This window comes from Coregonus clupeaformis, chromosome 28, assembly GCF_020615455.1.
Source record: "Coregonus clupeaformis isolate EN_2021a chromosome 28, ASM2061545v1, whole genome shotgun sequence".
NCBI lineage: Eukaryota > Metazoa > Chordata > Actinopteri > Salmoniformes > Salmonidae > Coregonus > Coregonus clupeaformis.
In genome coordinates this window covers 17,804,899-17,821,762 of record NC_059219.1, presented here as the reverse complement: position 1 = coordinate 17,821,762, position 16,864 = coordinate 17,804,899, and the positions used below count along the sequence as shown (strand labels likewise).

At 43.4% G+C, this 16,864-nt stretch overlaps 1 protein-coding gene and 1 long non-coding RNA gene across 2 annotated transcripts; both read left to right on the top strand.

The window, feature by feature from the left end:
• The first annotated feature begins 4,971 nt into the window (after positions 1–4,971).
• Positions 4,972–9,290, top strand: LOC123482081 (BMP-binding endothelial regulator protein-like). The gene is made up of 6 exons (XM_045208340.1): positions 4,972–5,068; positions 6,353–6,435; positions 8,033–8,123; positions 8,228–8,310; positions 8,769–8,868; positions 9,040–9,290. Exons 1-6 carry the CDS (start codon positions 4,972–4,974, stop codon positions 9,288–9,290), a joined length of 705 nt encoding a protein of 234 aa, XP_045064275.1.
• Positions 9,291–9,405: 115 nt separating this feature from the next.
• Positions 9,406–9,816, top strand: LOC123482097. Its single transcript, XR_006657539.1, has 2 exons — positions 9,406–9,492; positions 9,712–9,816. It is a non-coding gene; the product is annotated as an uncharacterized LOC123482097 (long non-coding RNA).
• Positions 9,817–16,864: the final 7,048 nt, after the last annotated feature.

Here is a 16,864-nt window from a genome sequence, read left to right as displayed (position 1 = left end):
TGCTGTCTCTAGCGGCTCTGATAGTCTCTTTGATATGTCTCCTCTGCTAACCACCTCCTTATCAGGCTTCCATCACTAGGAGCCCTGCTGAATGCTATCAGTCATTAGAGGGCCACGGCTAGCCTTTCATCTTGGCCCGTCCACATGTCACTGGCCCCAAAGAGGGGCCGCCAAGGGAGGGGGCCAGCCCTAAAGACACTTGTGTCGCCATGCTGTCTTTAGGGGGGTTAGCGGATTTTAAAGGGTGGGGGTGAGCCGTCAGGGCTCTAGTGTCACTCACAGGCTCCCAGTTGCGGCGGAGTACCTGTTAATGTCACGTTCACTGGCGGAAACTGAGGCACACAGAGAAGCCATTATTTTCAGCAGTCGTCTCACTAGACGCAGGAATCTGCCTCCGCGCTCGCTAAACATAATATACAGACAGCCAGTTAACCTGCTCTACCACTCTCCCTCTCTTTTTGCCCCCTCTTTCTCGGTAGCAGTGATTGATGAGCTCAGTGGGCTGACCAGTGATCTGCAAACATTTAGAAGCGAAAGGTCCTTTCCTGTTCCAACTGCTCCACAAACATGGAGATCAATACTCACCGTGTAACTTTACAGTCTTTACCTCTGCCGCTGACGTTATCAGCAAACCACTAAACCAGAGAGCATGTCTGTCTAGGTACAGAGATGCAATAACATTGGATTTATGTCGGAATCGGCATGTGAAGGGGTTCTTCGGCTGCCTATAGGAAAACACTTCTGAAGAACCATTTTTTGGTTCAGGTAGAACCGCTTTGGGTTCCATGTAGAACCCTTTCTACAGAGGATTCTACATGGAACCCAAAGGGATTTTAAACTGGAACCAAAAAGGGGTTATCCTATGGGGACAGCTGAAGAACCCTTTGGAACCCTTTTTTTCTAAGAGTGTAGTCAGAAGACTCACAGAAGATCTCCCGCTCTCTCCATCCTTCTTTCCCCCTTTCTGTCAGTGCACTGTGAGGTTAGTGGTACAGTTCTCCCAGTGGTCTATAGAGCAAAGATGGTGTTAGAGAATGTCAGGGCAGCATTGCTATTGGACCTCCCAGGATACTTCTAATGGAGGGGTAGAGACATTTTTTATATATACACTGCTCAAAAATTAAACACTACGCAAAGTTGGACACACCTACATTCAAGATGGATAATTATCTTATTAAATGACTTTTTCTTTACATAGTAGAATAATAGTGAAGACATCAAAACCTTTGAAATAACATATATGGACTCATATGGTAACCAAAAAAGTGTCAAACAAATCAAAATATATTTTATATTTGAGATTCTTCTAAGTAGCCACCCTTGCCTTGATGACTGCTTTGCACACTCTGGCATTCTCTCAACCAGCTTCATGAGGTAGTCACCTGGAATGCAATTTCAATTAACAGGTGTGCCTTCTTAAAGGTTAATTTGTGGGATTTCTTTCCTTCTTAATGCGTTTGAGCAATCAGTTGTGTTGTGACAAGGTAGGGTGGTATACAGAAGATAGCCTTATTTGGTAAAAGACCAAGTCCATATTATGGCAAGAACAGCTCAAATAAGCAAAGAGAAAAGACAGTCCATCATTACTTTAAGACATGAAGGTCAGTCAATACAGAACATTTCAAGAACTTTGAACGTTTCTTCAAGTGCAGTCACAAAAACCATCAAGCGCTATGATGAAACTGGCTCTCATGAGGACCACCACAGGAATAGAAAACCCAGAGTTACCTCTGCTGCAGAGGATAAGTTCATTAGAGTTACCAGCCTCAGAAATTGCAGCCCAAATAAATGCTTCACAGAGTTCAAGTAACAGACACATCTCAACATCAACTGTTCAGAGGAGACTGTGTGAATCAGGCCTTCATGGTCGAATTGCTGCAAAGAAACCACTTCTAAAGGACACCAATAAGAAGAAGAGACTTGCTTGGGCCAAGAAACACAAGCAATGGGGGAAATCTGTCCTTTGGTCTGGAGTCCAAATTTGAGATTTTTGGTTCCAACCGCCCTGGCTTTGTGAGACGCATGTGTAGTTCCCACCGTAAAGCATGGAGGAGGAGGTGTTATGGTGTGGGGGTGCTTTGCTGGTGACACTGTCTGTGATTTATTTAGAATTCAAGGCACACTTAACCAGCATGGCTACCACAGCATTCTGAAGCGATACGCCATCCCATCTGGTTTGGGCTTAGTGGGACTATTATTAGTTTTTCAACAGGACAATGACCCAACACACCTCCAGGCTGTGTAAGGGCTATTTTACCAAGAAGGAGAGTGATGGAGTGCTGCATCAGATGACCTGGCCTCCACAATCCCCCGACCTCAAACCAATTGAGATGGTTTGGGATGAGTCGGACTGCAGAGTGAAGGAAAAGCAGCCAACAAGTGGTCAGCATATGTGGGAACTCCTTCAAGACTGTTGGAAAAGCATTCCAGGTGAAGCTGGTTGAGAGAATGCCAAGAGTGTGCAAAGCTGTCATCAAGGCAAAGGTTGGCTATTTGAAGAATCTCAAATATAACATATATTTTGATTTGTTTAACACTTTGTTGGTTACTACATGATTCCATATGTGTTATTTCATAGTTTTGATCTCTTCACTATTATTCTACAATGTTGAAAATAGTACAAATAAAGAAAAACCCTGGAATGAGTAGGTGTGTCCAAACTTTTGACTGGTACTGTATATGTTTTATTGTCACACACCAGATAGGTGCAGTGAAATGTGTTGTTTTACAGGGACAGCCATAGTAGTATGGCACAGGAGGTTGGTGGTACCTTAATTGGGGAGGATGGGCTCGTGTTTAATGGCTGGAGCAGAATCAGTGGAATGGTATACAAATACATCAAACACATGGTTTCCGTCCTCCCCTCAGCAGCCTCCACTGTAATACGGCACCCCTGGATTAAATTAGGGTTAAGATTTTCACCTTATCGGATCGGGTATCCGAACCGCTAGGCTACCTGCCAGGACATAAAGAAGGACAACAACCATCTGAATTCAAAGAAAAGTCATGGAACTAGCCTACCTACACATCGGAGCCAAAAGTTACATTCAGTTCATTCAGCACCATTCACTTTCTACCACTGGTGCAGGAATAGGCCTACTTCTTGGAAAGGCTTGTGACTTCTCAGTGAAATGTATATATTGTTGCCCTATCCCTTTTCATCTAGTTGTAAGTCGCCACTGCTGCTCTGTGGGGTCGCGACCTGTTTGTTTTGGAGGGAGGTGAAGGGTCACGAGGGCAAGTAGTCCAGGCTTAAATAGGCCTTTGACTTGAGTGCACCTCTGAAGAGCCTTTTAGTGATCTCTCCATCCTTCCATGAAAGACCGGCGGCACGGTGGCTGGCGAGCATGTCAGCTTGTTCTGGCATGCCCTCTGAGGCCAGGCTGAGAGATAGAGGGAGGAGAGAGAGTGATAGTGGAAAAGACTGGGAGAGAGAAATTATACATAGACCATGGTTTGACTGAACACATTTTGATTATCTGAAGTTGGCATATGGAGATAGTGAAACTGACTGTGCTGTCGCCATCTAGTGATCATCTGCCCATAGCACATGACCATCATGTCAGTGATCAATACATCTTACATATATATGTTTAGATGGTCTCATTAACCTATCAACATGTTATTACCCCTCAGGTCAAAGATTTCTCTAGTTATTATGCTAGAGAATAGCAGTAGTCCAATAACAATCCCCAGACCACCCGTTGGCCTATTAGAAGCCACGACATACCACCAGTAGACCAGTAAGAAGCCTCAGAAAGTGCACGGTATGTTGAGTGTTTATGAGGCGTGGTGACCTGATTTGACCCCTGACCTTTGCTGAGAGGGGTCAAACCTCTTCACACCACTTAGTGTTAATGTCTGCCGAGTGGAATGGCTCCATAGCCCAACTGGGAATGCACAGGTGTGGAGAGACATAAAGATTCAAGGACAAAGATGTGACCACTATGACACTACTGGAGATAACTGGGGTCCTCAGAAAAGACTAGACACATAACTTCTCTTCACTCTTTCTATTTTTCTATTTCTCTCTTTCTATTCTCTCTCTCTCTCTCTCTCTCTCTCTCTCTCTCTCTCTCTCTCTCTCTCTCTCTCTCTCTCTCTCTCTCTCTCTCTCTCTGTCAGACTTTCCAGTCTCTTTCTCTCCTAATGTCTGATGGTATCTGTCTTCCTTTCTGTCATTCCTTCCATATCTCTTTCTCTCACTTTCAACCCATCCCTCTATCTATCTGGCATCATATATCTCCCTCTCAGACATATTTGTCTCAAACTGGCTGTTGAAAGTGCTCTGAAAATTCCTACAACTTAGGCCAGTGGTTTAGAGAGGGCTTTACATAGACTGTGTGGATTCCATGTGCCTTCGCCTCTCGCCGCCCTTCTCTCACCCTCCCTCTCTCGCCGCCCCTTCTCTCACCCTCCCTCTCTCGCCGCCCTTCTCTACACCTCCTCTCTCGCCTTCACTGATGACATCACCCAAACCAGCGTGGTTAGGGAACCAGTGAAAGCTCTCCGTAAATAAAACCGCCCAGTTTTATTTTAGTTATCTGGGCCACAGTCCGGCTTTGAAGTTGACTCATTATACACTCCAGTTAGGTTGAACCGAGTAAATGGGGACTATATAAAGAGAGTGTATAAAGCTAGTGGCAAAGTGATAATGTTAAGGGAGTATATAAAGTGAGAAGAGAGAAAGAGAATTTCTGCATAAAGTACATGTGTAACTCGAGTGATCTTATCAAGTGAGTTCATTTTAGCCTTTAAAAAGTGAGTGTGTCGACAAAGAATGTGTAGGAGTTTTTATTATGTGAATACACTGATGGCAAACAGTGTGTCTCTCTCTCCCCCACTTTCTTTCTCTCTCTCCTCCCCCTCTTTCTTTCTCTCTCCTCCCCTCTCTTTCTATCTTTCCCTCTCTCCTCCCCCGTCTCTCTTTCATGCTATCTCTCTCCCCTCCTTCCTCCCTCCTCCATCAGGATGGGAAGGCAGACTAAGCAGGAGAAGTGTCCCCTGGTGTCTGAGGACTGTGCTCTGGTGGTCAAACAGACGGGAGCCTGCTGTGAGAGATGCAAAGGTGAGCAGCATACACACTCTACTACTCTCATCACCATGAAAACATGAGGTCAAAGGTTAGGGGATGCATGTACTGTTCTGTAGTCTCAGAGAGACCAGTAGACTTGGGAACTTTGTCTAGTGGAGTGAGTTAGGTCTACCTTTGGAAAGCCCCATGTTGTCATGGTGAACTGATATTGGTGCCTATTGTTCCCCCATTGTGGTTGACTTTGGGTTTTATTCCATGACTAGACTAAATTTAGAACAGGAATTTGCTTATGTCAGCACAAAAAACATCCCACTGTTCAAATATTTCATGCAGTGGTTTTATCATAGGAATTGTTTTGCTGTGTTTCCATAACCAGACAACCCTATATCCGATGAAACTGAACAGGTTGTTGAAATTGAAGAGCGTATTAATTTAGTCCCTTATTGACTATGGGTGGTGTATCTGGAGCGTTGTGATTGCTCATAGTAGATCTCAGACCCAGGCCCATTTCACATGGCCTTTTATCATGCCCTTGGAATGGATCTGGACACTTCACAACAACATATTCTGGTATCTTGATACACCTATATAATGGATTGGGGTTGTCAATCAGAGTGTGTGCATGCCTGTCTGTCTGTCTGTCTGTCTGTCTGTCTCAAGTGTCTGAATTGCACAAATGTGAAAGTGTCGAGACTACTAAAACTCACCAACACTATACCATATCAAGACAATCAAAGAAAGGTCTTCTAGCCATAGGGGCACTATAGCCAACTGGCTCCGACGGTGGTGGCAGACAGACTCCCCCAGGCATCGCTTACAGTGGATTTCAACCCTGTGTTAAATCTGTCTCAACACTTATGGTCTGGAGAGGTAAACAGCTCTATGTTCACACATGTAGTCCATTTAGTGCTCCATGGTGACTATGAGTTTCCACGAACTAGTAAACATTCACATCCAGGTTTGGAGTTTAATTCTCTCTCTCTCTCTCTCTCTCTCTCTCTCTCTCTCCTCTCTCTCTCTCTCTCTCTCTCTCTCTCTCTCTCTCTCTCTCTTCTTTCTCTCTCTCTCTCTCTCTCTCTCTCTCTCTCTCTCTCTCTCTCTCTCTCTCTCTCTCTCTCTCTCTCTCTCTCTCTCTCTCTCTCTCTTCTCTCTCTTCTCTCCTGTCTCTCCTTTCTCTACCCCTCTCTCTCTCTCAGTTTTTTTGTTAATTCTTTCCAATGTGTCAAGTAATTCTCTTTTTGTTTTCTCATGATTTGGTTGGGTCTAATTGTGTTGCTATCCTGGGGCTCTGTGGGGTCTGTCTGGTCTCTCCTATAGGTTGTCAGCTGGATGGAGAGTCCTATAATAGTTCTGTCTCCTGGACCAGCTCCACCAAGCCCTGCATCTCTCGCCGCTGTCAGGTGAGTGTCACACAGAGAAATGAAAGAGAGAAAGGGAGGGGAACAGACAGAGAGAGAGATGATGATTATGATGATGAGAAAAGAAGGAGAGGGAATGTAAAGAAAATGAGAAGGAGAGAAGGAAAGAGGGAGTACTAAGAGAGAGGCAGACAGGGAAGAGGGAGTACTAAGAGAGAGGCAGACAGGGAAGAGGAGTACTAAGAGAGCAGACGGGAAGAGGGGGCGCGAAGAGAGAGGCAGACAGGGAAGAGGGAAAGAGAGAGGGAATGGAAAAGAGTCGAACACAGACAGAGGGGGAGTGAGTGAAAGAGAAATGTATGGAAAGGGAGAGAGAGATTCATGAAAAAAGAGAGAAAGATAAATGAGGATCTAGGGAAAGATAGACATGTGGAGTGGGAGGCTGAATGACGCAGAGAGAGAGAGAGAGAGAGAGAGAGAGAGAGAGAGAGAGAGAGAGAGAGAGAGAGAGAGAGAGAGAGAGAGAGAGAGAGAGAGAGAGAGAGAGAGAGAGAGAGAGAGAGGAGAGAGAGAGAGAGAGAGAGAGAGAGAGAGAGAGAGAGAGAGAGAGAGAGAGAGAGAGAGAGAGAGAGAGAGAGAGAGAGAGAGAGAGAGAGAGAAAATATATGGCTCATTGTCTTTGGGAGAGGAGCCAGGTGAACTTGGCAGTACAGTCCACCCATCTGAGTCCAAGCCTCCCCAACCCAGTGTCTACCTCACAAGACTAACCCCACATGTCTCCTCAAACCACATGTATACCCAACCTCACTTACTGTAAACACACCACACACTCACATGGTCCCACAATACCACTTAAAACACACACACACAGATCTGAACACTATAAGTCAATAGCAGTGGACACAGCTGTGTGAGGGAGTGTCAGCTCCAGCATTGGGGAGGTCCAGTCAAACTAGGCTATGTGTTAGTATGCGTGTTGAAGGCTTGCGTGCAAAAAAAGCAGAGCTCCCCACACCACTCGATTACTCCATCCCCAAGATACCCACACTCAGGGAAAGGGGGGGGGGGGGGTTCTAACCAGTATCCAGACCTCACACACAAACAACGTGTTGTGGTCCCTAGTTCTTGCACTCCTAGTGTATGCAGAATATATGTCACTTATATTGAACTAAACACATGGCAGACTAATGAGGTCTGCCCAGCAAGGGAGGTGTGTGTGTGTGTTTCTGAGCTTTAGGTAATGGTGGTTCTCATGGAATATCTTGCTGATTCAGGATATTTTATTCAGGTACATTTTCAGTGAGTGGTCAGGGGTGTCTTAGTGTGTAGAATAGATGCATGCATGTGTGAGATGCAGAATGTAATGTTCCTATCTTATGGTATGTCCCTATCTAATATCTTGCTTACGTAGTACATGCCTTACATAACTCAAACAGGATTCAAACCGCTATGCAACCGAGAGACAAGTTTGTCTAATACAGAAATGAGAGGTATTGAGCAGAATATTTGGGAATATAGGACATTCACTGGCGTATGTAGCCTAGGACTGGACAGGGATGCTGCTTGGAATATGTCGTAGGAAATTTGCTTGAACAATGATAAATAAATCACTGTTTTAATTACTTCCTGCTTTTGACAGGAAGGTGTCATAACTGAAGCGGAAGTGCAATGTGTCGTCCACTGCAAGAACCCCAAGATTCACCCCAAGAAGTGCTGTCCAACGTGCCCGAGTGAGTGAATGTGTGCTCGTGTGTGTGTGCGCGTGTGTGTGTGTGTGTGTGAAAAAAGGAATACATCGATAATAAAGCTAACCTCTGTGTCTCTTTTGTTCCAGGCTGTATCTTCGAGGGCCGTCTGTACAAAGAGAGGGAAGAGTTTCACCCCGAGGGAAAACCCTGTATTAAATGCACCTGCACTGTGAGTATACACTGTATATAGACATGCATGTCTCCAGTCCCCACAGTACAGTGACTGGCCCCCCTCTGTGGTCCAAATGAGTTTGTCTTGGCCCCTCTGTAGTCCCCCCCTCCTCCCCTTAGTAAACAAACAGTGGAGGTGAGTGAGTAAACATATTAACGTGTGGTGAGTCTGTAAACACATTAACGCCTCAGTGGGACTAATGTACACTGTGTCCTGTACCAGCCGTTAATAAGGGCACACTGCTACAGGGCCAGGGGGAACTGTAACAACTGTCTGGCATCTAGAGTAGCTGTGTTTGTGAGCTGTTATAGGTGGCAACCCAGGTTTCACAGGTCCAGACAAAGGTACACATTATATTTTGTAAGGGAAAAGGTCATTAGGTGGAGATAAGTTGAATAATGCATAAGAGAAGATTAATGCAACATTGTTCTAACATCTATGTTGTGTTCTTTCAGGGAGGGCGGACCCTATGCATCAGGGAGGTGTGTCCTGTCCTCTCATGTCCCGCCCACCTGAGCCACACTCAGCCCGGACAGTGCTGTCCCAAGTGCCTCGGTAACAACCCACTCTCATCAAATACCTCATAGGACTCTCAGATAGAAGTCTGGAGAACTTATACATATTTAATGAGAAAGAGTACTTATCTCAAATTCACACATTATTAAAACATCATAACAGTTCTAAAAATTATCATCAAACTGATCTCTTTTTTTCTTTCTCCGTCAGGTCAGAGGAAAGTGTTTGACCTGTCGATGGGGAGTTGTCTGTTCCACAGTGAGGTCTATGAGAACGGCACCTCCTTCAAGCACGACAACTGCACCAGCTGTACCTGCAAGGTAAGAACTGACCAGGGAACCAGACCCCAGAACTCTGTTCAACGTATGTACCATATCACCAAGTTACCATCAATAACTGACCCCTTCTCCTTCCTCGTATCTCTCAACCTTCAACTTATCGCCATATTACCAAGTTATTAATTAGTAATAAGATTACCAAGTTCATCAATAACTGACTTCTTCACCTTCCGCAATTCCCTCCACCTTCCCAGAATTCCACTGTGGTGGTGCAGGGCGCTGCTCGGCGCGGAGTTGCCATGGTGACCAGTGCTGTGAAGAGTGTCTGTCCTTCGTGAAGGTAGTGGAAGTGAAGTACTGCCGGGTCAGGAACAAGATCTACCGGGTGAGACCCTGTGGGACAACACCCTAATGCTGCATCCCTGATATCAACTTCGAAAATAGAACCTTACCATTGCCTCAACATTCAACACTGATACTATCCACAGCAGCTGTCCTTATTCTGACATTTATATGCATATTTATACAGACATTAATACTTGATTGATAAGTTGATTGATGTTGTGGTTGATTGGTTCTCTCTCTGCTTCTTCCTCTGCTCTAGGAGGGAGACATGTGGTCGTCTGTGAACTGCACCCTGTGTGCCTGTATCAATGGGGCCATCGAGTGCCAGCCAAAGCAGTGTGTGCCAATCATCAGTTGCCCCTCGGTGAGTGACAGGCTCAAGGCCCAATCACAAACTGTCTCTTTTTGTATCGCGCCTTTTTCATTCCAGGAATTTTTCAATGAAGTGATGTGAATGACGACATCGATTAGAATATACTTTAAAAAATATGCTCACTCACTTTATCTATCACCTTAACGCTGGAATCAGTACTTGGTGAAACTGCCATGTCCGTTTGTGATATTACAACAACAAAGAAGTTACTTCCAACAACAAACACCGTTTCTTTCCCTCAGACATCATTGCAAATCATTGCACCGTGATAGAACAGCAGAGTATGTACTGCAAGTTATTTTTACCACAATGCTGAATGCTCCTCTCCTCCGTTTCATCAACAAAATAAAAACAATAACAAATGCGCTGGAGCGGACAGTGGCGCTGTTTTACCGTATGCAGATTTCAGCTTTAAACAATTTCCCACCTGCAATTTACATGCACGTATCCCTATGTTATGAACACTGCCTATACCTATAGGACATAGCCCTGTGGTCCCTCTGTTCTCACTGAATCATCAACATGAGACAGTCCCTTTCACACTTCATCACATAAACAACCTACCACGACCATCACGTCCCCAACCATCTCCCTCTCCCGCTCAGACAGACAGAGGTTGTCTACCGTCCAGAGTTACTGTCTGTGACTAACCGCCACATGTTAAATCCACATGCGTGACGTGTTGGTGTCACTGTAGGCAGCTGGCTGGAAGCTGATTTAGCGGTGGAGCGGTAAGGAGCAGTCAGAACCGATTCACCTGGGCCAGAACAGTGTGAGTGGTTATGGCACGACTGTGGTAACTTACCACAGTAACCAACCTTCCGCTGTCAAGTGGTTGAGTACGGTCCCAGTTCGCACGGCGTCACCTGTCATACGGTCGCGTTGAGGTCACCTGTCTTGGGGGTGATGTAGTAGATTCTTTGAAATCCAGTGACCAAATGGTCAGTTACTTATTCATGCTGTCAGTGACCAGCGTTCACACGGTTACAATGGTTACATAGCCTCACCTGTTATGGTCACATAGCGGTTGTTTGTTACGCACTGTAATGTAGTGGTCATCTGTTCTTTCATAGGTTCATATAGTCGACATTAAAGGCTCATTGCCATTATTTTTTAAGCTAGCAACCCACCACCATCACATATACAGCGTCTCTACCAACGATTTGAGCATCACAAACACGGGAATCTTTTCCTCACATTGGCTCACATTTTACTCACCCCAGTAATCACTACTGGCGCCTTTCTTGAGAGCAAAATAATCTAGCACCTCTTTTCCCCATTCATTTGAACACAGAGCTCCTGCACCCTCTGACCAGCAGAAACACAAACAATTATCACTAGACCACTCTATTACCCTCACCGATCTCCACAGCACCCAACTCTGTTTTCACTCAACCTGGAAACCATAAAATGGATCAGCCAAAAGGCAAGGGTCCACTTTCTTCAAAAACTTCACTCCTACTGTCACAGACTCATCTTTATCCACGTGCAAACCTCGGCTCCGAGAACTTCACCACACCGACCACCTCCGATACTTCGCCTTCATTCACTTCCATTTCTCCGTCTTCAACTCACTCTGCTTACACTTTCTACCATTCTCCTTTAACAAACCATCTCCCTTTTTTCTGCCATTTTTAACCACTCAAGCTCACCCTCTTCCTCCTCTCTCTTAGACCTCCTCTGCCTCTCTCTCTCTTTTTTTCCCCTCCATTCCTCCTCCGTATTCCAAGCCTAACTCTCCTTATGATAATACTGCAACTTCCTGACATACATCTTGTTCTTGCCTGTCAAGGGACGCCATTTAACCGGCTGTCACAATCAATGTACAATCTATACATTTTTCATCTGAACCTTCTGTGTTTCAGAGCTCCTAGCTGACCTGTTCAGAGGGGCGGGGTTCGAGAGTGTAACCAATGAGTACAAAAGCAACGAGAAACGGTCAATAAGAAGGAGGGACTTGTGTGCCCAGGGTGTCTTCTTCAAAGTAAGCTCCAAGCGACCAATTACAGATTCTGAAGTCCCTTTCCGTAATAAATGTTTGAAACCTTCAAAGGCCCAAATGATCAAAAACCTTCATAAAACAGATATCATTGGACAAAAGCCTACACTGCCGCATTGCTGATCAAGTGCCGCTTTGTTTGATAAATGCTTTTTATTAATAAAACTCCAGTGGTGGTGTTAACTAATTGTCATACTGAGTAAAAGTAAAGATAATTTTAATAGGAAATGACTAAATGAGCTACTCACTAAAATACTACTGAGTAAAGTCTAAAATAATGTGGTTTTAAATATTCTTAGGTATCAAGAGTAATTGTAATTGCTAAAATATATTTTGGCATCAAAAGTAAAAGTAAATGCTATAAATAATCTCAAATTCTCATATTAAGCAAACCAGACAGTACAATTTATTTTATAGCCAGTACACTCAAACACTCAGACATAATTTACAAACAAAGCATTTGTGTTTAGGTGAAGTCCACGTAGATTAGAGGCATTAGTGATGATTTATGCGTCACTTGATAAGTATGTGAATTTGATTCCTTTCTTGTCATGCTAAGCATCTGAAATGTAACAAGTACTTTTGGGTGTCAGGGAAAATGCTATAAAGATATTTTCTTTAGTAATGTAGTGAAGTAAAAGTTGTAAAACAAAAAATGGTAAAGTATAGAATCCAAAAAACTTACTTAAGTAGTAATTTTTAAAGCATTTTTACTTAGTTACTTTACACCAACATAAAACTATATGTGTATACGATGGAGAATTTCTAGAGAGAATGTGGGTTTGGATGGGTAGTTTCAGAGTTGTTAAAGTTCCAATACTATTTTTTGCTGCCATCTTTTCCAATCACATTTTTTTACCACAAGGGCCAACAAAACCTGTATAAAATATGTAACATCAAGTGCTCCTTGGTTACAGTCAAAATAAATATTGTCCATATTTTTAATCCTGCTCTAATTAGTTTTATATTTCCAATTTATCATTTTTACCATACAAATGTGCATACTTGGCAAACCCATGTTGATTTCTAAAATGTAAACGTGATGGCTTAATGTAGATGTCATGCACCTAATAATCTCTCGTGTACAGATGCATGTAAATATATCTGAGCACAATTATGCAAGATTTTAGTTGTTGGTGTCCTAGATTATGCACCTAATGATTTTGAGTGGTCAGGATTTGCTTTAGCGTAACAGTAATAGTTCTTTATATATTTTGTTGCTACTTACATACACACAATTTTGCTTTTATGTCTTTAGGTACTGAACAATGAGCATCTGGATTTGTTTTTGAGACTACATCTTTTCAGTCCCCTCCAAATGCATCCACCTGTGACACCATGTCACCCCTGACCCTGTGGTAGGATGAGTCACCAGCAAGCACCTGAAATTATTACTCACATGTCACCTTTTCAAGACCTCTACAGGTGTTTGTCCGAGCCCAGGCGCGTGTGTCACGTTTCTGTGTGTGTGTGCTTACAGGTGCACGTGCAGGTTTTTTGTGTGTATTTTCATGTGGAACTGCCCCCACCACGCATTTGCCCTTTCCAGCAGGGCTGGGTCAGTGTGGGTTTGTGCCATGTCACCTTGGGAGATGAGACAAGGAAACACGTGTCACCCTCTCACATCATCAGGAACGTGAGGGCAGCTAGATCCACAGTACATGAGGAGTCTGACATTCAGTGAAATGTCGCAACCCCAACCTGTGGACACTGTCTGCTGGACACTTGGGGCTCAAAGGCCAGCCCTTCTGGCTTTTATAGCCTATACAGGGTTTACTGATACAGTAGAGGATGGCAAAGCACTGCCGCTTAAAAGGGTTCTTTATATCACCAGGTAGGTTTCACGTGGGTCTGGGTACGATTTTGTCAACCCAGAACCAAAATCTTGCATCTACTTTATGTTAACGCTCTGTCCACAAGAGAGAAAGACTTTGCACAGTTTCAATTGACATTAATCTCTATGAAAGGGATTACTCATTTGTTTACAAATTGGGTTGATTTAGGATCAGATAATCAGTGCAGCGCCTAGGTCAGACCGGACCCTACCACTGGGCACAGATGTCAATTTAACGTCTATTCCACGCTGGTTCAACGTCATTTCATTAAAATGAGGTGGAAACAACGTTGATTCAACCAGTGTGTGCCCAGTGGATAGTGAATACACAGTACGTACCATTTCCATATCCTGTCAATAGGAAGTCTATAGCAACACAATGAGCTGAGGAGTACACAGGTGCTCCCAGTCCTATTCAAGGTCCCCATCATCACCAATACTAATCACCTGTCAGGTTGTTCGGGATGCAGGGACACACACCCTGATCCTTCCTCTACACACACACACACACACACATAAACAAGTGGCGCCTGCCTTTCTGTCGCGTGATTTCAGGGTTCTTACTGATGGTCCAGGCAAAACATATTGTGAGCCTCACTCCCAAACAATGTTCTCTTAATGAATCCAGTCCACATTCACCCACTGCTATAACACTTGGTACTTTCCTAAACATTTACAGCACTAAGTGATCATTATCACTTCCCCTTAGGATCCTTTGTATATGAAGACGCTATAAGTACCTGGAATGTTTTGTGAAGGAGCCCCCATGAGTGTGATGATATTGCATAAGAGGAATGTGATAGGAGGAATTGCAGCGTATGATTACATATTTCTCTCCCCTCTCCTTTTCACTCTCACTATTCAAATGGGCAGAATGTTCAGTGTGTCCTGATATCAAATATAGTACATTCTATCAGCTGTCCGAATTACACAATCCATCTCAATCCTAAATGTTCTGAACGTCCACTTACTAAGCAGGACCATGCCAAGATCCATCTCTCTTATATTGCTGTATCATTTCCTTTATAGAGAGGGTACTTCCTGTAGAAAAGTCTCTCGCATACTACACATGCTCTTTGTGGCTGAGGTCAGCTCTGCCTCCACAGTGGAAGAGAGCACTGAAGAGGAAATAGCCTTCTAGTACCTTCTATCTGGAGGGGCTTGATATATCCCTGTTTATTCAGACATCATCTTTGGGTGTACAGAACATGCTGACTACTGTAGATGTCCTTGTGATTTTGATAAAGAAGTTACAGTGATGTAATGTGGGAAGCTAAACGCTTGTGAGATGAGGTTGCACACTGAGCCCTCTTGGAAGGATCCCTTCCTTAATGATATTGACTTATATTGGTTTCAAAAAAAAAAAAAAAAGTGTGTCTACAGTCCTAGATGTGGCTTTTTGGTGCTTATGGTTTTGAAAGTATTGGCGAAACAATGTAGTGTATGTAGTTATACTCATTGAAATACTAACTTGATTTCACATTAGTTCTTCATATACTGTATACCCCACTTCTCTGATCACAGCCATCCTACATACAATAAGTAGGCTGTATACAATATATTTGATTCTCCTCCTAAATGGGGTAATTGATTCCCTTGTCAGTGAATGGGTAGCGGATGTATCTCCAAGGACTAGACGGGTTTCGAAAGGGACACGACTCCCATCAGATTGGAGCGCTGTGGAAAAAGTCATTGAGGTTTTCCCTGACTGGTTGATTTTCTTCCTCCCCCATTATTAACACTGGCAGTGAACTGGTGTTCAAACTGGGTGGTCTAACTGGTCTGTCCTCTGGGCTTTAATGAGCAGCCAGACAGTCTGAGTTACATAACTGTCAAAACAATCACCACCCTCAATCTGTGCCTGCCATCCTCTGCTTCTCTCTTTCCCCTCTGATGGCATGGGAAATATGAAAACAAGGATGTCTGGGGATGTGGGTATGAGAGGGGAACTGTGTGTTGTGTTACTAACCTGTGTAGATACGGTCCAAAGTGAGTGTGTGTTTGTATGTGTGTGGGAGAAAAAGAGGGTATATTACCTGATTTACTCACACTGCAAACTCTCCTCTGTTCTGCTATGGAACACCCTAAAGGCAGCGCTGTGTCTGAGTGTACACCCTGTGCTTACGCACTTGTAGCTGAGTCTGCCTCAATACGGCTGCTGCACCTAATCATGTACTGCCCAGCACTGATAAGGACCTCTTATGTCTACCAGGGGTTAATGAACAAAAGTAGATATATTGAACAGAACTGTGTGTCTTAGGATAAGGGTCATCTATGTGAATGTGTGTTACTGTTATTATCTAATCATATTTGAAGTATATCTGGGTCCCACTGTATCGATTCAGGACAGGACAGGCCCCATCACTTTCAAATAGCTCAATAGGTCTATCTTGTCATCATAGTGCACTGCTGATAAAATAACTGGAAATAAACATTCTAATGTATTGATTGAATATATTATATTTTCTAATTCACTTAATCACTGTGTCATTCAAGCCTCTGTCATTTCATAAGCTCTTATTTAACATACACCCCCACATTTACATACTGGTTATTCCATTACCTTGGGCTGGGAAGAAAGTAGGAATTACAAATATTTTTATCAAAAAATGGTTCCAAATTCCACTCAACATACAAAATACTAAAATGAGTCTGTCTAACATAGTTGAGTGTGTATTTTATACACCACCTCTCTACATACAGATCTGTGTTGTTAATATAAATTTTAAAAACATATAAATGTTAAGTATTATGGGGGTATCATTTTAAGGAATTGTTATGTACAAAGATGGAAGCTTTTAAATCAATATATCTTAAGGTTTGCTGGGAGTGAGTATTTATCTAATATAGGCCTTCTGTGCCCAACTAGCGTGCATGATATTATAAATATAATTATATTCATCATCAGATTGTTCTTAACTACATTCTTTGAATCCATCAACAGACCAAAATACCATGTTTAATCTATAGGGCATCCCCCATTAATTTTTACTGTATCATGCATCTCTTATGGTGTTACACTGCTCAATACTGGGCTACTTATGTTTTGAGGATACAGTATATGGTATCTGTGAGCATTGTTGGAAAAAGTGGTTCTAGAATATGGATTAGGGGGAAGTCTAGTATTTGGTTAGGCTGATACAAAGAGAGGGTATTTGGTTGGGTATGGCTAACTGCCTAGGATATTGAGGGCAATAATATCTGAT

Excerpts from the sequence above, each read along its gene's own strand:
- LOC123482081 (XM_045208340.1), top strand. The coding sequence starts at position 4,972 with ATGGGAAGGCAGACTAAGCAGGAGAAGTGTCCCCTGGTGTCTGAGGAC. Across the intron at positions 5,069-6,352 it reads CTGCTGTGAGAGATGCAAAG|GTTGTCAGCTGGATGGAGAG; the intron begins GTGAGCAGCATA and ends TCTCTCCTATAG. Across the intron at positions 8,311-8,768 it reads GTATTAAATGCACCTGCACT|GGAGGGCGGACCCTATGCAT; the intron begins GTGAGTATACAC and ends GTGTTCTTTCAG.